The following is a 22606-nucleotide window of genomic DNA, read 5'->3' as shown; positions in this document are numbered from 1 at the left end:
GAGGAGGGAGCGCGCGGGGGAGGGGACAGCCGGGCCGCGCGGCTCCGGGCCGGACGCGGGGGAGACCGGCCCGCGGGAGCTGCTGGGGCCGAGGGGCCCGGCTCCCCCCGGGGGGCTGCGGGCACCTCCCGGGGTGTGGCTCGGATCTGGGGGCGCGGGGCCCCGCTGCGAGCGGCGCCCCCCGCCCCCCCCCAGGCGCGGCGCCCCCAGCATGGGGCGGCGGTGCCGGCGCTCTGTGTGGGGCGGGTTACGGGCAGCCCAGGAGACTGAGCACCTCCCCCTAGGCCCGGGCCGCCTCCTGCTAGGGCAGCTCCCCTCTGATAAAGGGGGCGGGGCTTCCCCCCAGTGCTGGGGCACCTGGAAGTCAAGGGGGGCGTAGACACCCCCCCCCCCGACTGAGTGGTGCTTGAACATTGATACCCCCGACACACACACACACACACACACACACGTGCCCTGTGCAGACTGGTGGGAGCCAGGGGAGAGGCCTTGCAGACCAAGGGGCAGCTGGGTGCTGGGATCTCCAGGAGCAAGGGGTCCCTGAGCACAGACTGCACCCAAGGCAGCAGCTGGCAGGGAGAGCATGGGCTGCATTATGCATGCAGCTTTCGCTCACTTTAGTTTCCCAGGTGCCAGCAATTAGCAGCACCCCAAGACTGGTGAGAAACAGGCCAGGGTGGGCAGCAGCATCGGAGGGAGCCTATCACCGCAAAGCTGGTGGCGAGAAGGGGAATTTGGGGCACAGTTGCCCAGGATTGGAGCCCTCAATCTGCCATCAGCTACCACAGCTGGGCACTTTGCTCCAGGGAATAATGCCTGAAAGCACTGTAGAGTCAGCGTTACCTAGAGTACCTGGTCACTCTTAGTGTCAGAGGGCTTTGAAGGTCTTCCTGGGTTATTTTATAGGCAGAGACGACTGGAAACTTTTGCCTGTATTCTGCTAAGCCCTTCTGGTGTTCACCCCCTTTCGTGTTAAGTGTAGTAAGGGGCTGCCAACCCCAAAGTGAGAAGAACTGAGGGAGCTTCAAAATTGACATGGCAGAAGTCTTGGCTTTGGGTCTGACACCATGGCCTGGATTATTTGTCTCCCATAACCAGGTAAATAAAATGTCTGCTGATATGAAGTTCATATGGTTTGAGACTGTCAGATTCTGGGCCCTATTGCCAGGATCCATGGGGTGAAATTAAGAAAGGGAAAATGTAGCTAGAATATCAGAAAGAAACTTTCTGCCTTTGATATATGCCATATGGTGGTATGGTCTCTCAGGGGAAGCAGTGGAAATACCTTTATTTGTATGTTGTACGGATTGGATGAGTCTCTGAGATGTGTCAGCAGTGGAGAACAATGGCCAGGGATTGGAGGAGCTGACCTGATAGTTAACTTTCCATCTTGAACTTCAGTGATACTTTATTGAAGAGCATAGCAGTGGTTGGTAGTGGTAGTGTTAACTAACATCAAGGTTTTTTTTAACTAGATCAGTGGTCCCCAACCTTTTTCCTCTGGCAGGCGCCAGACGAAGGACCGTGGCGGAGGTCGAGCATCCGCCGAAATGCTGCTGAAATTCAGTGGCATTTCAGCGGCGATGCCTCTCGATGACGCTGCTTGTCAGCGGCAAATGGCGTCATCCAGAGGCAATGCCACCAAATTTCGGCGGCATTTTGGCGGATGCTCGACCGCCGGCCAGGATGCAGAGGCAAAGTGTTGGGAACCCCTGAACTAGATGGTATTGGTGATCTTTTTCTGAAGGCTTTCAAAGCAAACTTTAAGTGGCTATTGTTAAACATTTTATTAAGAGACATTGTCAAATTAAAAATCGTATGTAAACAAACTATCGTCTATCACTAATAACATCATAAGGTATTAAAAATGAAAGCTTCAAAATTCCATTTCACATGATATGTGTGTCCTTCAGTTTTTTATGTCTCTTTGCTTGGACATCTAAAATCAATGTAGTCAGTTTCGCTTTTATGTAAGAGTCAGTTTCTTTTTCAGGGTCTTACTTTTGCAGTGTTTACCTTTGAAACACTGAATGGGAACTATTTATTTAAAAACAACTGTTTCAGTTGGATTCAAAATAAAAGCTTGTGGAGATACATTTAGAGATCTTACAAAATTTAAACTTTGAGCCAAATCTAAGGGATAGTGTCCCTGTTAACAATTTACACAGCCACACTTTCATGAAGAACATTGTAAAGGACTCATCCTGGAATTAGAAATATTGCAGCAAAATGATGGTATAGAGGAAATAATGTTTTCCCAATATAGTGATGATTTAATTTGTGATTATATGCATGATATCAGAATACAAAAAAAAAGTTTTGATAGTTACTGCATCTGGTACCTCTGTAAACCACAAGGGTGAGTAGTTTATTAACTCAGAATATAGCCCATGTAATTCTCAGGTTGTTTTGTGGGGTTGAAATAATCTTATCAAATGCAGCCTAAATAATCTGTTGGGGATTGCTGTGTTACTAAACAATTTACGTGCCATAAAGACACTATAGAACGGCTGTATTCTTTGGTTTGTCATTAGTGACACATCAGCTTCACAACTTAACTTGTGACTTTACGGATAGACCCACAGAATCCGGTGAGACAGTGTCTCTTGCTGTTCTTGTTGTTTTAAAACAGGCTTTTTCTTTTTTAAATATTGGGTCAAGCAAATGGAATTTGGGGCCACAAGAACATAATTCATATTGCTAGCTTCGGGTGCACTAGTTAAACTTTAACATAAGAAGTTTGAAGATGTTCCACTCCAATGGAGATTTATTGCAAGTACTGTTAACCTGTCACTAAGCTACAGGAGACTTATCAGAAGGCATCAGTGCAATCTTTACAACTAGTGCTAATGGACAATTACATATCTGTAATGGAGTTATTTTATTTTATTTTATTTTTGTCTTTTTATTTTGCTTTGAGGCAAAAAAGTATAGCACCTCTGAAGAGGCTCTTCTAGCTTCCTTCAAAGCTGCCTCAGGATTTCTGGATTTTTATGGCTAGGGGAAAATCACTGATTAGATGAGTGGATTCAATTCCTGTTTGTTATAGTGTTTTTTTTTTTAAAACAAAACAAACCAACACACTATTTCTAATGCTGATCCAGTTGTTTGGATATTTTGTGAGTAGGCTGTCTGGGGCTCTGTTATAAACTATGCCTGTTTAAAAAAAACTGGAACACCCTTGATACAGGGAGACATTGAATATAAGTTTGGATGAGTGAGAGCATATAACTTGAGACTTGATTCTGTTTTTGATAATAGGGTGTTTCAGATTACTGATATCTGGATGATATAGTATATAAGACTAGCAGCAGAGTGGCCATATTTTGTCAAACTTCCAGTCCAGTTATTAAATATTGACTCCACAGAGTTACTGTCATTAGAACTTGCATGTTAATACTTAACAAAGTGCAAAAGTGTAGATTTATTTATAATTATTATGAGTTATGGAGTTTACAATATGATGCAAGTTGATGAAAGTGGAAGAAGAGTTGAGTTCTTCGAGACCACAGCTGAAGGACTGTATCATCATGTTCTGTAGCTTTTTTAAAAATGGAACTGTGAATGTAGAAAATCCCACTTCTTTTCTGAGTGCAATCCACGTAGTCAAAGCCAATTGGGATAGTTTTCTGCTGGACAGCTCTTCAGAATTACTGTGCAGGGTCTAGGAATGAAAAGGACTGTAACAGAGAATTCTGTATCATTGTGGAAAGCTACGCGGTCTTAGTCGACTGGTATAGATGCTCTTCCCTTCCTGCCTTTGATTAAGTTAATGTTTCTACCTGCTCTTTTCAGTCTGTGAATGTTGTTCCAACTCCAATATATGCGATGGAAACAGGAGATGAAGAGATATCAGTACTTTCCCCACAAAGTTTTTTCTAATAAGTCTTTTTTTCTCCTTGGAAACAGATTTGCTATGCAGTATTTCTCTTTCTTAGATCTAGGATTTGATGTCATACTGTAACCTAAAATGGGTAAACTTATTGGGAGATACCTGATGAGTTAGAATATGCTTTTAGGGAAAATGTTGATGTAGGGCAAGGGTAACAACTTGCTTCTGTGGCTTTGTATACTGAGTTGTACCTGAAGATTCCCCTGGACCTGAATATAAGACCTAATTTCATCAATTAAAAATTGTTGCCTCACTTTTATCGGTGATCATGTTATTTTTACCTGCTCTGGGTAACCCGACTTGTAGGTTTATCGTGCAATCTCTTTTGAAATGTAACAGGTCAGGTACCTTCATAGGTACAGTAGGTGGTCTGAGAGAACTTAACTGACTGCTTGCATATGAAAAACCTAGGTTCAAGTGATATGGCAAAAGTAAAGGGATGTTAGCCATCCGATTGTAACTTCTAATTAAACTGGCAGCAGTTAATTCAAATCAGCAAACTTCCAACTCAGAAGAAGCCTATATTTGTGCCGTAAGATCGATTCAGATGTGGAGCCAGGTCCTTGAAGTTCTTTGGTGGGAAGCAAATGAAGAGGCAGGATGAAATACTTTCTTTCATTGTAAATTAAAGCCCTCTCACCTCAGAGCTATTGTACTGGAAACAGTGGAAAAATGTGGTTGTAGACACTCTAACAACATCTGTCCTTGGATGAATGGAGGAGCAGAGTTAAGAATGGAAAACTTGAGACTGAAATCAAGAAAAATGACAGTTTTTCCCATAAATATATTGGCATGTAGTGCATATAACCTGAAGCATGAAATTGGAGTAAGTGTTTAAAAAAAACAAAAAACACCTGTGTTGCATGCATGCTAATAGCCTCTTATGTGTGATTCTTAGGGTACTGTTTGTTTGGGTTTTTTAAATGAATGTCTTGCAGGGCCAATCCCCTGGCACTCCCAAACCCTAATACACCAACAAAATTCAGGAGCTATTTCTGTATTCCAAAAGGACATTGTCTTGGCTCTGGGAACAAGTAACACATTTTGCCCCAAGGGAAACCCCGGAGACTAGATATGTATTTCCTATTTGCTATCTCTGTAACCTCATGTTTGCTTGGTAAAAGAATCACGATTTAGCCCACTGCCCAACTATAATTTTGCATAGAATACTGCATTGTTTGTTTGTTTGTTTTTAGTCCATGCTTTTACCTTCGGCGTGTCATTGGGCTGTCTGACCGCTCTTGTGAAGGACTTTTCCCAGAATAGTCTGAGATCTGCTCAAGAACCAGGGGGAAAATACACAGTGCAACTTAAAATAGTGTTACCAGGTTTTCTTTCGCAAACTAGATTTTTATTTTACTGTCCAGCCATTGAGCAACAGAATTACTGGATAACTTTGTGGCAAGTGGATCAGAATGGCATTTTAAACGGAACCCAGGAATTCATGGATTTAGATACATAAATTTTTGGTGTTGTGATTATCATCATTTCAATGTCAAAAGTCTGAAAGTAAAACAAGGGGAAGCTCAAGCTCCAGCTCCTTTTCAGCTTGGGGGACGAAATCACTAGTAGTTGGTTAGCTGCTTCCATTCTTCCTCTTAGCCAGCCCGGGTGGCTTGTCTTATAGAATGTGCTACTCTCCTAGGAAGCAGGTAAAACACCTTTTGTAAGAGACTGCTGATCTCAGAGGCACTACATATAAAGGCATGTACTTCCTCTATCCTCTGTTCAGATGATTGTGTCATGAAACAGTTATGTCTGAGAGGAGAGTGGAGGAAAATGTGTTGGCTTCTTCAAAGTTTTTCACACTCATTAGTTACTTGTTGAGACGAGAAGGATTTCAGTGAAATCCTATCCTCCATCAAAATCAGTGGGAGGTTTTACCACTGATTTCAATGGGTTCAGAATCTTGCCCTCAGTTTCTAGGTAGGAAAACCTTCTATAATTCATCTAAAGATTTCAAAGCACTTTACAAAATTAAGTCTTCCCTCCCCCCCATGACATTGAGACCCATATTACAGAGAAAAAAGGCACAGTGTAGTGAAATGACAAGGTCATGCAATGAGTGAGTGTCAGAGCTGAGACTAGGCTGTGTCTGTGATGTGATGGGCGATCACTCGTTACCGAGTATGCTCATCTTCCATGAGACTTATGGGTCCTCAGGTGGCTAATAAGGCCAATCCTGCATCTACGCTGCCAATTTCAGTGCTAAAACTTTAGTCGTTCAGGGGTGTGAAAAAACACCTCCCTGAGCGACAAAAGTTTTAGCACTGAAAAGCGCCAGTATAGACAACGATGGCTCCCGGCGATAAAGCTACCACTGCTCGTTAGGGGTGGTTTTTTTAAATCACTGGGAGAGCTCTCCCCCAGTGATAAAGCGTGTCTACACTGCCCATGTCACAGCATGGCTGTGCTGTAATGTGGGCAGTATAAACATACCCTAGAATTCAGGAGTCTGGGACTCCTAGCCCCCGTTCTAACAGACTGTGTTCCCTCCAACACTAACACCATTAGGGAAGTATTAAGAGAACACTGAACCCTCTGTAATACAGCAAATCACTTCATTTACTGTTCATATTGTCCTGTTGCCCTTGGTTTTGGGCAGTCTTGCTATGAACTGCAGTTGGTCTGATGCTCAGACCAACTATAGCAAAGTACAAAAAAGTCCAGACTTAAGAGGTAAAATGTTGTTTGCTGTTTTGATTCAGCTGTGTGATTCAAGGAGACACTTGTAAATCATTTGTGATGTTCTTTGAGACTAAATCGTTTGTGTGTCTTAGTAGCCTGCATTTCCTTTTCAAGTCAACAGAAGGGAATACTTAACTTTAGAGCTTTGAATTTAGCCATGTACGCTGTGGACAGGGGCTATGCAATTCTCCAAACACAGCTTAGCCAGTACAGAACTGGAGGATCTATACAGTTCTCACTGTACCTCATGCTTGACCTCCAATAGGCTCTCTGCGTTTCCCTATGCCAGCTAACTGTGCCACTGTTAGATTTTTTTTTGTCTAAATTAAATGGTGGTTTTGTGCTTTGAGGGAAATAATTCCTGAAGAATTGCATAATTGTGACCCCAGTCAGACTTGAATAAGATCTTTAGAGGAGCTGCAGTGTAGTAGGGCCATTGCATAAAGTACTAAGTTAATCCAGCAAATGTGACTGTACAGTGCAACCATAAATATGTGCTCCCTGTACTGGCCTTCACTGAAACATGCAAAGTGAACCCATATAGTGGTGCCACATAAATGGTTATGGTAGTATCTACTACATTCTGAGGTTTGGTTGTGTTGAATGGATGTTTAGTATGCAATTACAGGTGCTTGCTGGCTATGTTTTTATTTGTTAATGCTCACCATGTTCTTGATTGCCTACTGGGGTTAAGCAAGCTTGTTATGAAGAAAATATTACTCATAATATTTTGACATTGGGAGTTGGAATATAGTACAAGGATAACTCCACTTGCTGTGTCTTTTGGCTTGCATTATTCTGAGTGCATGTGGTACTCCTGGGGGAATTCTGCATCACTGCACATGCGCAGAATTCATGGGCCCCGCAGATTTCTTTGCTTCCCCACAGAAAAATGACTTCTGATGGGGAAGCAAAGGTAAACCACAAGAGTGGTCATGCGCCCCTCCCCAGCAATGCAGGAAGGTCAGTTTGGGTGTCCAGAGCAGCCAGTAGAGACGTAAATCACCACCAGAGGGTATGGAGGGGGAGCTGGGCAGTCGTGCGCGTGCGTGTGTGTGTGTGTGTGTGAGAGAGAGAGAGAGAGAGACGCTGTCCCTCTTGCTCACTATTGCAGCACATTTCGCGTGGAGGGGCAGGGCTTTGGGGTGTTTCTGAGGAGGGTGTGGGGCAAGCTCTGTCCCCTCAGGCAGAGCAGTGTGTAACACTCTGCCTGCTTAGAGAATTCCTCCCGGGAGTTTAAAACAGGTGTAAAAAAATGTTAAGGCTCCTTTACATTGCGAGTGGACAGTTGTAAAGGACAGTGTGGCCTTATAAATGCTTATGGTGCTTTAGTGATTAGAACTAGTCTACATTTTTGAACTGAGAAAATTTCCTGTCAAAATATGCTCCATGAACTGTTTGCTACTGACCTTTCTGGAGATGGTCAGTAGCCAATATAAATTGTGAGTTTGAGTCCTCAACCCTCGTTTGCTCTTCAGTTGCGTATGATGTAACACGGAGTGTATGGCTTCATATATTTGTTGACTAAAAACTAGAAGTAAAGGATCAGTACTAGCTATATTACTATTAGATGGGGGGGTAGTCCTCCAATGCTCCCCACTCCCATTCTCCATCCATTGTATTGTAGTTCAAATATGTTACCAAAATAATTGAAACCAGTGTGATTATATTGCATATTTTGTCAAAATAAAGCAGAATTTTACAGAATTTTTAATTTTTTGGCGCAGAATTCCCCCAGGAGTAATGTGGTGAGAGATCCTCAGATTTGCATGAAGATAGGTGATGGATAAGATTTCTGGTTGTTGCTTTTCTCTGCCCTGCCCCTCCTCCCCAAGTGCACACTGGTCCCTAGAACTTTTTGTGAAAGGTAGTTAGTAACCACCTACTTAGAAAGCATCTCTGCTAATGTCAGGACTGCAGCTTGATATGAAAGCAAATATTATATCTGAAGTCTGTTCCATGCTCCCTATAACTAATGTGGTAATTTTGTGAAATATTGTGGGGCTGTGTTTGTCCCTTCGTTATCAGAACCAGGGCATCAGCCTCACATTTAAATAGTCTGTTTCAAAACATGAATCTTTCACATGAATTGACAGTGGACTTGATTTTTGGGTTAAGTTGGGCAGCCTTAAGTCCGATTGTCCCCAGTGGGAACTGAAGCTCATCAGCACCTTGCTGGAGGAATTCAGTACCTTTCAGGATTGGGCCCAAGAAACTCTTTTTTTCCCCTATGGTAAAGCGTTTTGGGAAGTAAAGGTAGGGTTCTGCATCTGCTCTTTAAGGCACTCAGCCCCTTCACTGTGCTGTGAATGTATATATAGAATGGGGATAGTGACTGTACCTGCTCAGTTATTTAGAAAAAAGATAATCAGTTACTACATTTTAGAAAAATGAGTTGATGTCACAGTGTAAAAAGTGGGCTTGAGGGTCATTCACATAACAGAGCTAACAGATTCCAATTGATTAGCCAGGCACCGCAAAACAGAAAATATGCTTTAGCAACTAATTGACAGTTTCAGCATTTTGGGGTGGACTATCAGTGACAAGGCTTGGGGGTAGGTATGTCTGCACTGCAATAAAACACCCACGGCTGGCCCAGGTCAGCTGACTTAGGCTGGGGGCTATAAAGTGGCAGCGTAGATGCTCGGGCTGGAGCCCAGGTGCTGAGACATCCGCTAGGAGAGAAGGACCCATAGCTCTAACCCTCGAGGGCCAGAGCAACTATACTGAAGTTTTATGCCATGCAGCCTAAGCCCTGTGAGCCTGGGTCAGCTGATCTGGGCCAGCTGTGGGTTTTTCATTGCAGTGTAGGCATACCCACTGTCTCTAACAGGGTATCTTGTTACCTGTCACTGGTCTGGGTTGCATCACATCAGCTGCAAACTTGGCTAATTACAGCTGGGCATGGAATGAAATACACTGCTTTACATCACATTTTGTATCCGGAATGCAACACTTGTTTTACATCACAGCTTTCTGTTGATACTGTCCCATTTTAATTAGTGTTATATTGTGTGCCTGCATAATACTCTGGCTGCAGAGTTCCAGAGAACTGAAAACTTACCCTGTGTGTGGCATACACCTAAACCAACAGCCAGCTTGTAGTAATATAAGCCATAAAATTGCATTTCAGTGCTGTAATCTCTGCGGATGAGAAGTGTGGCTCTGAACTCCCTTCCCATGCCCTTGTTTCTAAGGTGATTTGGGCTGCTCCTGTGTAGAGCATTTTACCTTGTCTCCCTTTTAACTTTTTTTATTTAAAGATTAATTGTTACCCCAAACCAAGACCTCTTAAAATGAGCATCTAGCCCCTCTTCTCTCCCTGCCCCATATTGCTAAAGAAGTTTTTTAAAATATATATTTTATTAAAAACCCAGGAACAACATAAATCAAACAAGAAGTTGTATGCAAGAGCAGGACAGGCAGAATGTGTAATTGGCTGGCTATCTAAATCAGGTAGATTGAAGTTGTTTGAATGCAAGTTGATCTTCATTTGATTTCTAGTGATGGAGAACCGGTCGCTAATAGCACATCTGTATAAGGGGAGACTTTTCAAATGGGAGTTGGGTGCCTTTGAAAATCCCACCTTGTCAAGTTCGAGGCATCAGTAAGACAACGTACGTGTGTTTAGCTAGACAAGCAGGAAGATAATGACAATGTGGTCAGTAACAATGACACTATTCCCTACTCCACTTCATGCTTCAACTGCCCAAGTACAAATCTCTAATTATCAGTTTGTTTTTCTAAATACATGGAATAGTCATGCACTTTCACAAGGTAAGCGATTGACTTTCTATAGCCACTCCCATTCCCCAAGGTTGTCCTTTTTTTAAAAAGCTTTTCTTAGATTAAAAATCTTCCTGCTCCCTTCACCACACCTTGTGTCATCATGGAATTCCTCTGCTCTCTTTTCTTTTCTCCTCATAATACTTCGTGCACTCAAAGTGCTGTACCTATTCCAAGTTCTTTACAAAGAGGGAGGGAGATGTTACAATCTCCGTCTTACAGAAGAGAAAAACTGAGACTGGCTAAGGGACTAGTCCAAGACTCTGCAATGATTTAGTGTAAAACCTGGGGTGAAAACAAGGAGCTGCAACCCCTCTCCTGAGTCCTTTGAGCCACATTTCCTTTTGTGCCACCTTATGAAGTCAGGTATATGCATGTTGAGAATATACTCATTAACATCTTTAATCACTTGTACAGTCTTGGGTTTAATTGGCTGATCATTCAGGCAGCCACTGTCTGGCCTGTGACATGCTTTATAAAGGTGCAAGGTTGCTTTATAAATTGAAAGGTCCTATTAAGGTCCAGTTGGCAGCCAGGTGTCCTCTTTGCTTAAAAATTTTTTTAAAAAAAATCAAATCTGAATAATCCATTGTGACTGGACTGGAAGGCATTTGCAATCAAAGCTTTCTGTGCAATTCTGTGTTAAATACTTGAAAATTGATGTAAAAATGTAAAGCTCTTGAAATGTTTGATGATCCATTTCTATGGTGCTCACTAATGTGAAATCTCTCTTAATTCACAAATGCCAGAAAATGTATATTGACCTTGTAACTCTCAACACTTATTAGAGGAAGGAACTTTAATCTGCTATATTTAAACTGTATTCCTATATATTTTTGAGTCTCATCAAAATAATTTTCCCCAGGTGGAGGTAAATATTGGGGGAGTAAGTAAAGTGCATTCTTCAGATTTCTTTAAGATACAATATTGCCTCTGATTTTCCATTTATAAAATGACTTCTCAGCATAAATTGTAATGCTCCCCTTATCTGCTATCCAGTAGATCATTGGATGGAAGGGAGGGCTGGAATTCTCTAGGTCAGCCTCTCTTCATTAAGCAGGAAGTGACCCATATTGTTTTCCATAATTTTTTAAACCCTTTTCCAAAGCCCAGGGATGGGATGGTATTTACCAGTGGTGATTTTTACCAGGTAAAATCATGGGGCTTTTTTACTGCCCCAGGAAAAACTAGTTAGTCCCATGCTTTAAAAACTTTGTTAATGCACTCCACTTTACGTTTAACTTTAGTTACTGTATTCAGATTGTGGTTACATAAGGCTGTAGATGTGTAGATCAATTTAATGTACAGATAAAAATTAAAATTGGAGTGGATGTTATACTAATATATGTAACTATAATACTGAGCATCAGAATGTCTATGTTTTGGTTCAGTATTTTCTCAAGGAAGTTATACGTGTCATGATTCATTTCATTTTTCAATATTATATAAACCAGTGGTTCTCAAACTTTTGTACTGGTGACCCTTTCACATAGCAAGCCTCTGGGTGTGTCACCCCCCCCCCCCCAAATATATAAAGTTTTTTAATTTATAACACCATTATAAATGCTGGATGCAAAGTGGGGTTTGGGGTGTAGGCTGACAGCTCGTGACCCCCCCATGTGATAACCTTGCGACCCCCTGAGGGGTCCCAACCCCCAGTTTGAGAACCTGTGCTATAATTAAAAAAAAAGTCATTTGGTTATATGAAAACGACATAATACGGAGTTGTAGGCTTTGAAGCACTAAGCAATCAGGCTCATGCAGAGATGCAGACTTCCAGTCCAGGTCCATTTGGCCACGCAGCATTCTGTAGGAGAAGACCAACTTTGATGTAGCAGATAGACCAAGCCTATTCCTCAGTTTTGAATGGAAGTATCTGAAGTTTGAAAAGATTCATTCTGTGCTTGCTGAACTTGCTAGACACTGATGTGATTATTTTCCCCAGTTTTCCTGTTTAAACAGGTATTTACCAGTGCTCTGTTCTAAACTAGTTTTTCCTGGGAAATCGCCAAACCTACCAAAGTCACCCATGTATGGGGTCGTAACTACAGTAACTCCTTGCTTAATGTTGTAGTTATGCTCCTGAAAAATGCGACTTTAAGCGAAATAATGTTAAGCGAATCCAATTTCCCCATAAGGATTAATGTAAATGGGTGGGCGGGGGGGGTTTCCAGGGAATTTTTTTTTCACCATACATACACACACACACACAGTATAAGTTTTAAACAATTTAATACTGGTACACAGTGATGATGATTGTGAAGCTTGGTTGAGGTGGTGAAGTCAGAGGGTGGGATATTTCCTAGGGAATGCCTTACTGCTAAATGATGAACTAGCAATCTGCTGAGCCCTCAAGGGTTAACACGTTGTTAATGTAGCCTCACACTCTACAAGACAGCAGGAATGGAGGGAGGGGAGACAGCATGGCAGAGACAGAGAGACACACCGTGTATGAGAGAGAAATGTGCATTGCCCCTTTAAGTATGCTGACCCCACTGTAAGTACCCTGCCTTTTTAAATAGATCAGCAAGTTGAGACAGCAGCTCCTGCCAGCAAGCTCCCTCCATCCTGAGCCCTGTCGTGTGTGTCCCCTGCTCTATGGAAATGGAGTAAGCGGGGTGCAGGAGCAGGGAGGAAGGGGTCACCCTGACATTAGCCCTCCCCCCCTTGCACAGCAAGCAGGAGGCTGTGGAGAGCAGCTCCAAGGCAGAGGGCAAGAGCAGCATAAGGCTGTGGGGGGGAGGGACAGCTGAACTGCTGGCAATTGATAGCCCGCTGGGTAGCTGCTGCACAGGGAACTTAGGGGAACAGGGAGCTGATGGCAGGGGCTGCCAGTCCACCCTGGTTACAAGCCCCCACCAGCTAGCTGCAACAGGCTGTTCTTTCTGCAAGCAGTGGACAAAGCAGGTGGCTGCCAAATGATGTTATAAGGGAACATTGCACAACTTTAAATGAGCATGTTCTCTAATTGATCAGCAATGAAACAATGTTAACTGGGATGACTAAGTGAGCAGTTACTGTTCACCAGTGCCCAGCAAATCCATCCTATGAGTAGGTAAGTTCATAAAAATATCTTATTCAAGAAGATAAATGTATCCTTTTAATAACTTATTGTAGTTATCAGTGGACCACACACTTTCACTTGTTAATAATATCACTATAAAAACAGCAGACACCATTTTCCTGTTAGTGAAATTCTGCCACTTCAGAGCCATCTCTTAATCCCGCCATCCTTTTCATCTGTTGCCAGTAAAATGAGCTCTTCATTGGAGTACCTTCTACACTGTGCTTTCAGATCTGTGAAGGATTTATTTTTCTCCTGCAGTGGCATTTTCTGCATGGTTCTCAAATATACCTCTTTACTGGTCTATCCAGTAACCTATCACTTTGAATTAATAGTATTGTTTTCTGTGTTCACATTAGGTAGAAGTGAAGTGTTATTTCTATATCATCCAAGTGTTTTGGATTAATTTCCTATTTGAATGCTCTGTGCTTTTGTATCATTAGCTGGGTGTGTTTGTGAACTTGGTGATTGCAGGAGTTATAGTCCTTGGACATTGTACTTGAGAACACTGCTTAAGAAGAAATATCAGTAGAGGATAATGTTCTAAAGTGCCTCTAGTTAAATCAGTAAGTTAAAGATAAGTTTGCAAGCTTTGCTGAGCTTCTGCAGTTTTATGTATGAAGAGATACAGCAGTTCATAGAGGCTTTACACCTTCAGGGTGTTCACTGGTTATGGAACTCAGCACACATCTCAGGGGTGCCTTTTTTTTTTTTTTTTTAAATCTGGATGAAAGAGCAGCTCTGCACCCCTAAGGAATCTGCATAGTGCATGGCTTGGGCTTGTCAATGCAGAGTGCTTGATTTAAATGTTGGCTTCTTTGTAACGTGTTCCCATTTAGGTAAAATATTACTTCTGTCGTGTGTTGAATGTCTGGAACAAACTGACAATCACCAGTATGACTGTGAAATGTATAGCAGGGGGAGACTGTGCACTTTTGATTGTTGCACCTGAAGGCTGGCTTCTGTTTGCACAGCTAAAGCCCCAAATGTTGTTTGTAGCTCTTGTTAGTTGAGGGGGAAATATGATCCAGGAATTTGAAAGCCAGCTTGTTTCTTCATGGCAGCAAGCGTTACTAGTACTGTAGTTGACTCATCTTATTTTCCCATTGCAAATACCAAAGCCCAATGAAATTCCTTATCTTCGATTCCTATCTGTGTCCCAAACAGAGTGGAAGAGATTACAAAACCTTTTCCCCCTCTTTATAACAAAATGCAAGTCTGTATGGGAAAATTGATCTGTGACTTTAGAAGCAGTTCACTCCTATAAGACTTCTTGCTGGGTTTACAAAAGAAATCTTACTTTTCAGTTAGTTTTTTAACTAAATAAGATTTTGGAACTGCAGTATTCTCAAATGATGCACTCCAGGGATTATTTTGTCGATTTACCAATCAGAATATTATCTTCCCTAACTCTTGATTTGTTTGGGGTTTCAATCCCTGTCAACCAAGATAACCCATTGTTTCACAGCTGCTCCTTGTGCTTGCAAATGAATGGTGATGATTCTGTCCAAGCCTCTGATGTGTTAACGAATCTATGGTTCTTCACCAGAAGTGAAGAACCACAATGAGCATTTGCTGTATTTGTCCAATTTTGAGTTATTAAAACAAAGGTTGTACATCTTCTTCCAACCCTGCCACTCAAGGTGTCTAAAAAGCAATATGTATTTGGATTTTTCTAAAAAATCAAACTTCTTTTCTAAAACGCTTTTAACAGCTAGATGTCTCAGGAATAGATTTCTTTGTAATAGGAAAATCTAAAAAGTGTTTCCGACCACTTTACAAATGTGTGTAGTTAAATATTTGGTAGTAACTGTGTAGAAGTAGCCTCTGTGCTTAAGAATGTCTCATGAGTAGGGCCCTACCAAATTCATGGCCATGAAAAACGCATCATGGACCATGAAATCTGGTGTGTCCCCCCTCCCCCTGAAAATCTGGTCTTTTGTGTGCTTTTACCCTATACTATACAGATTTCACAGGGGAGACCAGCATTTCTCAAATTGGGGGTCCTGACCTAAAAGGGAGTTGTAGGGGGGTCACCAGGTTATTTTAGGGGGGTTGCAATATTGCTACCCCTTACTTCTGTACTGCCTTCAGAGCTGGGCACCCGATCAACAGCAGTCACTCTCCAGCCACCCAGCTCTGAAGGCAGCAGCACAGAAGTAAGGGTGGCAATACCATACCATGCCATTCTTACTTCCACGCTGCTGCTGGCAGTGGCTCTGTCTCCCGTCCAGCAGCTGCCATACTCCAGATGCTCAGCTCTGAAGGCAGCGCTGCTGCCAGTAGCAGCGCAGAAGTAAGGGTAGCAGTACCACAGCCCCCCTACAATAACCTTGCAGCACCCCTCAACACAACTCCCTTTTGGGTCAGGACCCCTACAATTACAACACCTTGAAATTTCAGATTTAAATACACCTCTACCCCGATATAACACTGTCCTCAGGAGCCAAAAAATCTTACCATGTTATAGGTGAAACCGCGTTATATCGAACTTGCTTTGATCCGTGGAGTGCACAGCCCTGCGCCACCGCCCTGCCTCCCATTCCCCCCAGAGCAATGCTTTACTGCATTATATTCGAATTTGTGTTATATCGGGTCGCGTTATATCGGGGTAGAAGTGTAGCTGAAATCATGAAATTTACTATTTATAAAATCCTATGACTGTGAAATTGACCAAAATGGACTGTGAATTTGATAGGGCCCTACTCATGAGTAGCCTGGATCTTAGCACCTGATTTACTGAAATGGGGAACGTTTACTTGGATTACATAGGATTATACTCCCTGTTTTCATAAAATACTACGGAGTTATTAACTTGCGGTTAAAAAGACACCAGAGACTTAAAAAAAGGAGCTTGACTTGTCCAGATGATGACATTTTTCACCTGATCACCCGATACTGTATATCCAGCAAAGTGGTTTCACTCCTGCCTAAACAAGTGATGCTCACAATGGCTTCACTACTTGCCTTGTTCCAGTTCAGCTGGAAATGGTGGTTGACCTTCATCAAATGTAGTGGGCAGGAATACAGGGGAAGTACTAACTTCTACAGGAATTAATTGGTTAAAATCAATTTTATTAAATAAGGTAGTGTCTCACTTTCATGTAATGAGGGGCACCAAAAGGTTTCTTAAAGTGGGGGAAAATAATGAGAGACCCTGGACAAACATCATTCTTGTGAAGGAGCTTACTACTGAAAGAAACAAGAAAGAAGAAACAGAAGGAGCTTACTACAAGAAAGAAACCAACAGAACTCCACTGGCCATCACCTACAGTCCTCAGCTTAAACCTCTCCAATGCATCATCAATGATCTACAACCCATCCTGGACAATGATCCCTCGCTTTCACAGACCTTGGGAGGCAGGCCAGTCCTCACCCACAGACAACCCGCCAACCTTAAGCATATTCTCACCAGCAACCACACACCACACCATAGCAACTCTAACTCAGGAACCAATCCATGCAACAAAACTCAATGCCAACTCTGTCCACATATCTACGCCAGCAACACCATCACAGGACCTAACCAAATCAGCTACACTATTACCGGTTCATTCATCTGCACGTCCACCAATGTTATGTATGCCATCATGTGCCAGCAGTGCCCCTCTACTATGTACATCGGCCAAACTGGAAAGTCCCTACGTAAAAGGATAAATGGACACAAATCAGATATTAGGAATGGCAATATACAAAAACCTGTAGGAGAACACTTCAACCTTCCTGGCCACACGATAGCAGATTTAAAGGTAGCCATCCTACAGCAAAAACACTTCAGGACCAGACTTCAAAGAGAAACTGCTGAGCTTCAGTTCATTTGCAAATTTGACACCATCAGCTAAGGATTAAACAAAGACTGTGAATGGCTAGCCAACTACAAAAGCAGTTTCTCCTCCCTTGGTGTTCACACCTCAACTGCTAGAAGAGGGCTTTATCCTCCCTGATTGAACTAACCTCGTTATCTCTAGACTGATTCTGGCCTGCATATTTATACCTGCCTCTGGACATTTCTATTACATGCGTCTGACAAAGTGGGTGTTCACCCATGAAAGCTTATGCTCCAATACATCTGTTAGTCTATAAGGCGCCACAGGACTCTTTATTGCTTTTTACAGATCCAGACTAACATGGCTACCCCTCTGATACTACTGTCTGAACATCTAAGTGCCTTGCAATGAGGTATATTTTTAATATGAATTATTTGGATTGATAATCTAAATGTTAGTTAAGAGTCAGGACTTTCAGACTTGCTTCATGTAAAACTTTTAGCCAGATTAAGCTCCTAGTCTATGTAAGTGCAACTAAGAATTGTTCACATTATACATAGTTCTTGCTTCATAAGTTTCTAAAACAAGGTAAGTTGCAAGGGCTTCTTTTCCTCTTACAAGTTCTTGTGGTACTTATGCATAGAGCCTTGCATGGATACAAAATTTGTATCCGCATACGGTCTGCGATGTGCAAACACAGTCCACAGATATCTGCAGATGTGGATATAAAGTGGATATCTGCAGATTTGCAGGGCTCTACTTATGCAATGGGTCAGGTTACTGCTCCATTGAGGCACTATGATTTGAGTCGAGCTTGCAGAGTCTCTGCTGTGTTTATTTGGATCTTGCTATTTCTAAGTGTGTCACAAAACTGCAAACCCAGAACACAACTGGTTGAAATACATGTTGTTTCAGTTGATCAGACAGAAGTGGAAGTCAGTTGATCTGCTCCTTCTCTGTGGGACTAAATGGGCCTTTGGCATGCCTTTTTTTTTTAATTCATTATTGTTTGCACTTGCAAATTGGGATGCAGTTTGCTACATATGTAAGTGCCACTAGCATAAGCATCACATACTCACTGAAGGCACACTTTTATATTACTAAACTAGGCACATGCTTATCATTCCTCCTTTTAATACCCTGTAACCAACTGTCGTCCTTGTTGGAAAAACAGAGCTGAGCCTCAATGAAATTATGCTGCGATATTTGTTTGTTTCTGAGTAGTTTATTGAATAGTTTCTGCTGTTGCATGTCAGCAATTTCACTTCCTACTTACACTCAATCATTCTTGTTCTTAGATTATAAGCTCCCTAGTGCAGGGATTACCTCTATTTATGAGCAATGTAGGGTTTTGAGTGCCTTTTTGGTCCTAAAGAAGTGCTAAACTGTGGTAGCTCATTTATGGTAGGCGTGGGTGAAGAAGGACAGATCTTGCAGCATGTCTAAAACTAGATATGTACCTTTTTGTCAGTTTTTATGAGTGATCTGCCCTGGAAACACTACACATTTTACCACTCGTAAGGAAACTCATCCCCTGAGCTTGCATCTCACGAAAATCTGTGCACAGCACAATCCCGTGCTAAATCAGAAATGATGCCATAAAATCATTGTTGGATTCCCAAGTCTGGTATTTGCTTCTCTGGGTCAGCAAGTGCTGAGAATTTTGCATAGGAATTATGTTCATCACCTTGTAACAGGTGCCTCGAGTTGTTCTACAGTACCTGAGTAGGAGTGGCATTGCTAGACTCTCTAAAAGAAATCCCATCCAGCCCACCTTGGTTAGAAGAATGTTTGCTTTAGGGGAGAAAATGGGGGATTTTTTATTGATTCCCTGAAAGATGCAAGGAGATGCCTATGGATACTACTGCAATAAATAATTGTGATGTGCTGGAAGTGCATAAATAGTAGGGCTGTCAGGAGATTTTAAAAAATTAATCGTGATTAATCTCGCGCTTAAACAATAATAGAATGCCATTTACTTAAATATTTTTGGATGTTTTCTACATTTTCAAATATATTGATTTAAATTACAACACAATACAAAGTGTACAGTGCTCACTTTATTTTTATTACAAATATTTTCACAGTAAAAAACAAAAGAAATAGTATTTTTCAACTCATCTAATAAAAGTACTGTAGTGCAATCTCTTTATCATGAAAGTTGAGCTTACAAATGTAGAATTATGTACCCAAAAAAATGCATTCAAAAATAAAACAATGTAAAACTTTAGAGCCTACAAGTCCACTCAGTCCTACTTCAGCCATCGCTCAGACAAACAAGTTTGGTTACAATTTGCAGGCGATAATGTTGCCCGCTTCTTGTTTACAATGTCAGCTGACAGTGAGAACAGAAGTTCGCATGGCACTGTTGTAGCTGGCATCACAAGATATTTACGTGCCAGTTGCGCTGAAGATTGATATGTCCCTTCATGCTTCAACCACCATTCCAGAGGTACCAAATGCGGCATACATTTCCTCAATTATCTGAAACGGGAACTGTAGCATGGCTAAGTCAGAATCCATTGAACTAAACCTGCTTAAAGCTTATTGCAGCCCTTGTATGGAAAGAGTGATTTTTAAGCAACCATGTAATATAGGATCAATTCCACAGCCATTTCCTGAAGCCTCCTTTTTCAGTAGCTGTTTTCTTGAGGGTATTTATCATTTGAAGATGATCACACACTGTTTATATTTGATGTGTGGAAAACGCTCGTGACAATTTTACTTTTATGCTTTCTGTCTTAACTTTTTTTTCAGTCTCCTGTTTATGCTTTATCACTCTGTCAGCTCCACAGATATTCATTCTCACTGGGAAAGCACCGAAGCCGAGACTTTTTAAAGAATGGGCGCCAGAGTAAGGCCTCCAAGTCAGTGGCTGATATTTCAAAAGTGCTGAGAACCAGCAGTTCTCACTGAAGTCAACAGAGGCTGCTGGATATTCAGAATTTTTTGAAGATCAGATTTGGGTGCCTAACTTGAGACCCCTGAATAGTATGGTGGGTGTTTTGTTTGGGCTTTTTTTTTTTTTTTTTTAAATCTTGGCCTAAAACTTTTGGCTTTTCATCAGTACTGAGGCAATTCTCACGAAGCCTATGTCAGCAACTCCATTAAAAACAAAGACGAAAATACCCATCATACTCTTCAGAAATGGATGACCTGGGTGGAAAAAACCTGGAAACTATATCTGCCTATAATTTGCGTAGGGCTAAAACTGTATGCAGTTGTAATCAGATGCCTTTCCCTAACCATTCTCAAGCAAAGTTCACACACTGTAGGATAAAAAAGCTCATTCCCTTCCTGGAGTTTGGCGTATTAACAAAGAAAGAAACAAATAACACAAAAACAATGAGGAGTCCGGTGGCACCTGAAAGACTAACAGGGGTAGGCGGCACGCAAGCTGATTTTCAGTGGCACTCACACTGCCTGGGTCCTGGCCACCAGTCTGGGGGCCTCTGCATTTTAATTTTATTTTAAATGAAGCTTCTTAAACATTTTAAAAACCCTATTTACTTTACATACAACAATAGTTTAGTTGTACATTATAGACTTCTAGAAAGAGACTTTCTTAAATGTATTACTGGCATGTGAAACCTTAAATTACAGTGAATAAATGAAGACTCGGCACACCACGTCTGAAAGAGCAGCAAAGAGTCTTGTGGCACCTTATAGACTAACAGACGTTTTGGAGCATGAGCTTTCGTGGGTGAATACCCACTTCGTCGGATGCATGTAGTGGAAATTTCCAGGGGCAGGTATATATAAGCAAGCAAGAAGCAGGCTGGAGATAACGAGGTTAGTTCAATCAGGGAGGATGAGGCCCTCTTCTAGCAGCTGAGGTGTGAAAACCAAGAGAGGAGAAACTGGTTTTGTAGTTGGCAAGCCATTCACAGTCTTTGTTTAATCCTGAGCTGATGGTGTCAAATTTGCAGATGAACTGAAGCTCAGCAGTTTCTCTCTGAAGTCTGGTCCTGAAGTTTTTTTGCTGCAGGATGGCCACCTTAAGATCTGCTATTGTGCGGCCAGGGAGGTTGAAGTGTTCTCCTACAGGTTTTTGTATATTGCCATTCCTAATATCTGATTTGTGTCCATTTATCCTTTTCCGTAGAGACTGTCCAGTTTGGCCGATGTACATAGCAGAGGGGCATTGCTGGCATATGATGGCATATATTACATTGGTGGACGTGCAGGTGAAAGAACCGGTGATGGTGTGGCTGATCTGGTTAGGTCCTGTGATGGTGTCGCTGGTGTAGATATGTGGGCAGAGTTGGCATCGAGGTTTGTTGCATGGATTGGTTCCTGATTTAGAGTTACTATGGTGCAGTGTGCAGTTACTGGTGAGAATATGCTTCAGGTTGGCAGGTTGTCTGTGGGCGAGGACTGGCCTGCCACCCAAGGCCTGTGAAAGTGTGGGATCATTGTCCAGGATGGGTTGTAGATCCCTGATGATGCGTTGGAGGGGTTTTAGCTGGGGACTGTATGTGATGGCCAGTGGAGTCCTGTTGGTTTCTTTCTTGGGTTTGTCTTGCAGTAGGAGGCTTCTGGGTACACGTCTGGCTCTGTTGATCTGTTTCCTTATTTCCTTGTGTGGGTATTGTAGTTCTGAGAATGCTTGATGGAGATTTTGTAGGTGTTGGTCTCTGTCTGAGGGGTTAGAGCAGATACGGTTGTACCTCAGTGCTTGGCTGTAGACAATGGATTGTGTGGTGTGCTCGGGATGGAAGCTGGAGGCATGAAGGTAGGCATAGCGGTCGGTAGGTTTTCGGTATAGGGTGGTGTTAATGTGACCATCACTTATTTGCACCGTGGTGTCTAGGAAGTGGACCTCCCATGTAGATTGGTCCAGACTGAGGTTGATGGTGGGGTGGAAGCTGTTGAAATCGTGGTGGAATTTTTCCAGAGTCTCCTTCCCATGGGTCCAGATGATGAAGATGTCATCAATGTAGCATAGGTAGAGAAGGGGCGTGAGTGGACGGGAGCTGAGGAAGCGATGTTCCAGGTCTGCCATAAAAATGTTGGCATATTGTGGGGCCATGCGAGTGCCCATAGCGGTGCCACTGATCTGGAGATATATATTGTCATCAAATTTGAAATAGTTGTGTGTGAGGATAAAGGCACAGAGCTCAGCAACCAGTTGTGCTGTGGCATCATCAGGGATACTGTTCCTGACAGCTTGTATTCCATCAGTGTGTGGGATGTTTGTGTAGAGAGCCTCTACGTCCATGGTGGCTAGGATGGTGTTTTCTGGAAGATCTCCAATGCATTGTAGTTTCCTCAGGAAATCAGTGGTGTCACGGAGATAGCTGGGAGTGCTGGTGGCATAGGGTCTGAGTAGAGAGTCCACATATCCAGACAGTCCTTCAGTGAGAGTGCCAATGCCCGAGATGATGGGGCATCCAGGATTTCCGGGTT

The 22606-nt window shown here is 42.4% G+C and overlaps 1 protein-coding gene across 2 annotated transcripts in view; it reads left to right on the top strand.

Annotated features, from left to right (window-relative positions):
• The first annotated feature begins 265 nt into the window (after nt 1-265).
• XPO7 (exportin 7) overlaps nt 266-22606 on the top strand; it is an 83227-nt gene continuing 60886 nt past the window's right edge. Inside the window, exon 1 of one of the 2 annotated variants that reach the window (XM_039522579.1) lies at nt 266-1098. In XM_039522579.1, coding sequence (XP_039378513.1) covers nt 1036-1098 — 63 coding nt within the window. In that variant the 5' untranslated portion in view covers nt 266-1035. The remainder of the gene's footprint in view (nt 1099-22606) is intronic. The other variant, XM_039522580.1, reaches the window with a different exon arrangement.

The sequence above is a fragment of the Mauremys reevesii genome, linkage group 2, assembly GCF_016161935.1.
Source record: "Mauremys reevesii isolate NIE-2019 linkage group 2, ASM1616193v1, whole genome shotgun sequence".
Classification (NCBI taxonomy): domain Eukaryota; kingdom Metazoa; phylum Chordata; order Testudines; family Geoemydidae; genus Mauremys; species Mauremys reevesii.
Note: the sequence above shows the minus strand (reverse complement) of the source record. Positions and strands in the feature narration are given on the sequence as shown.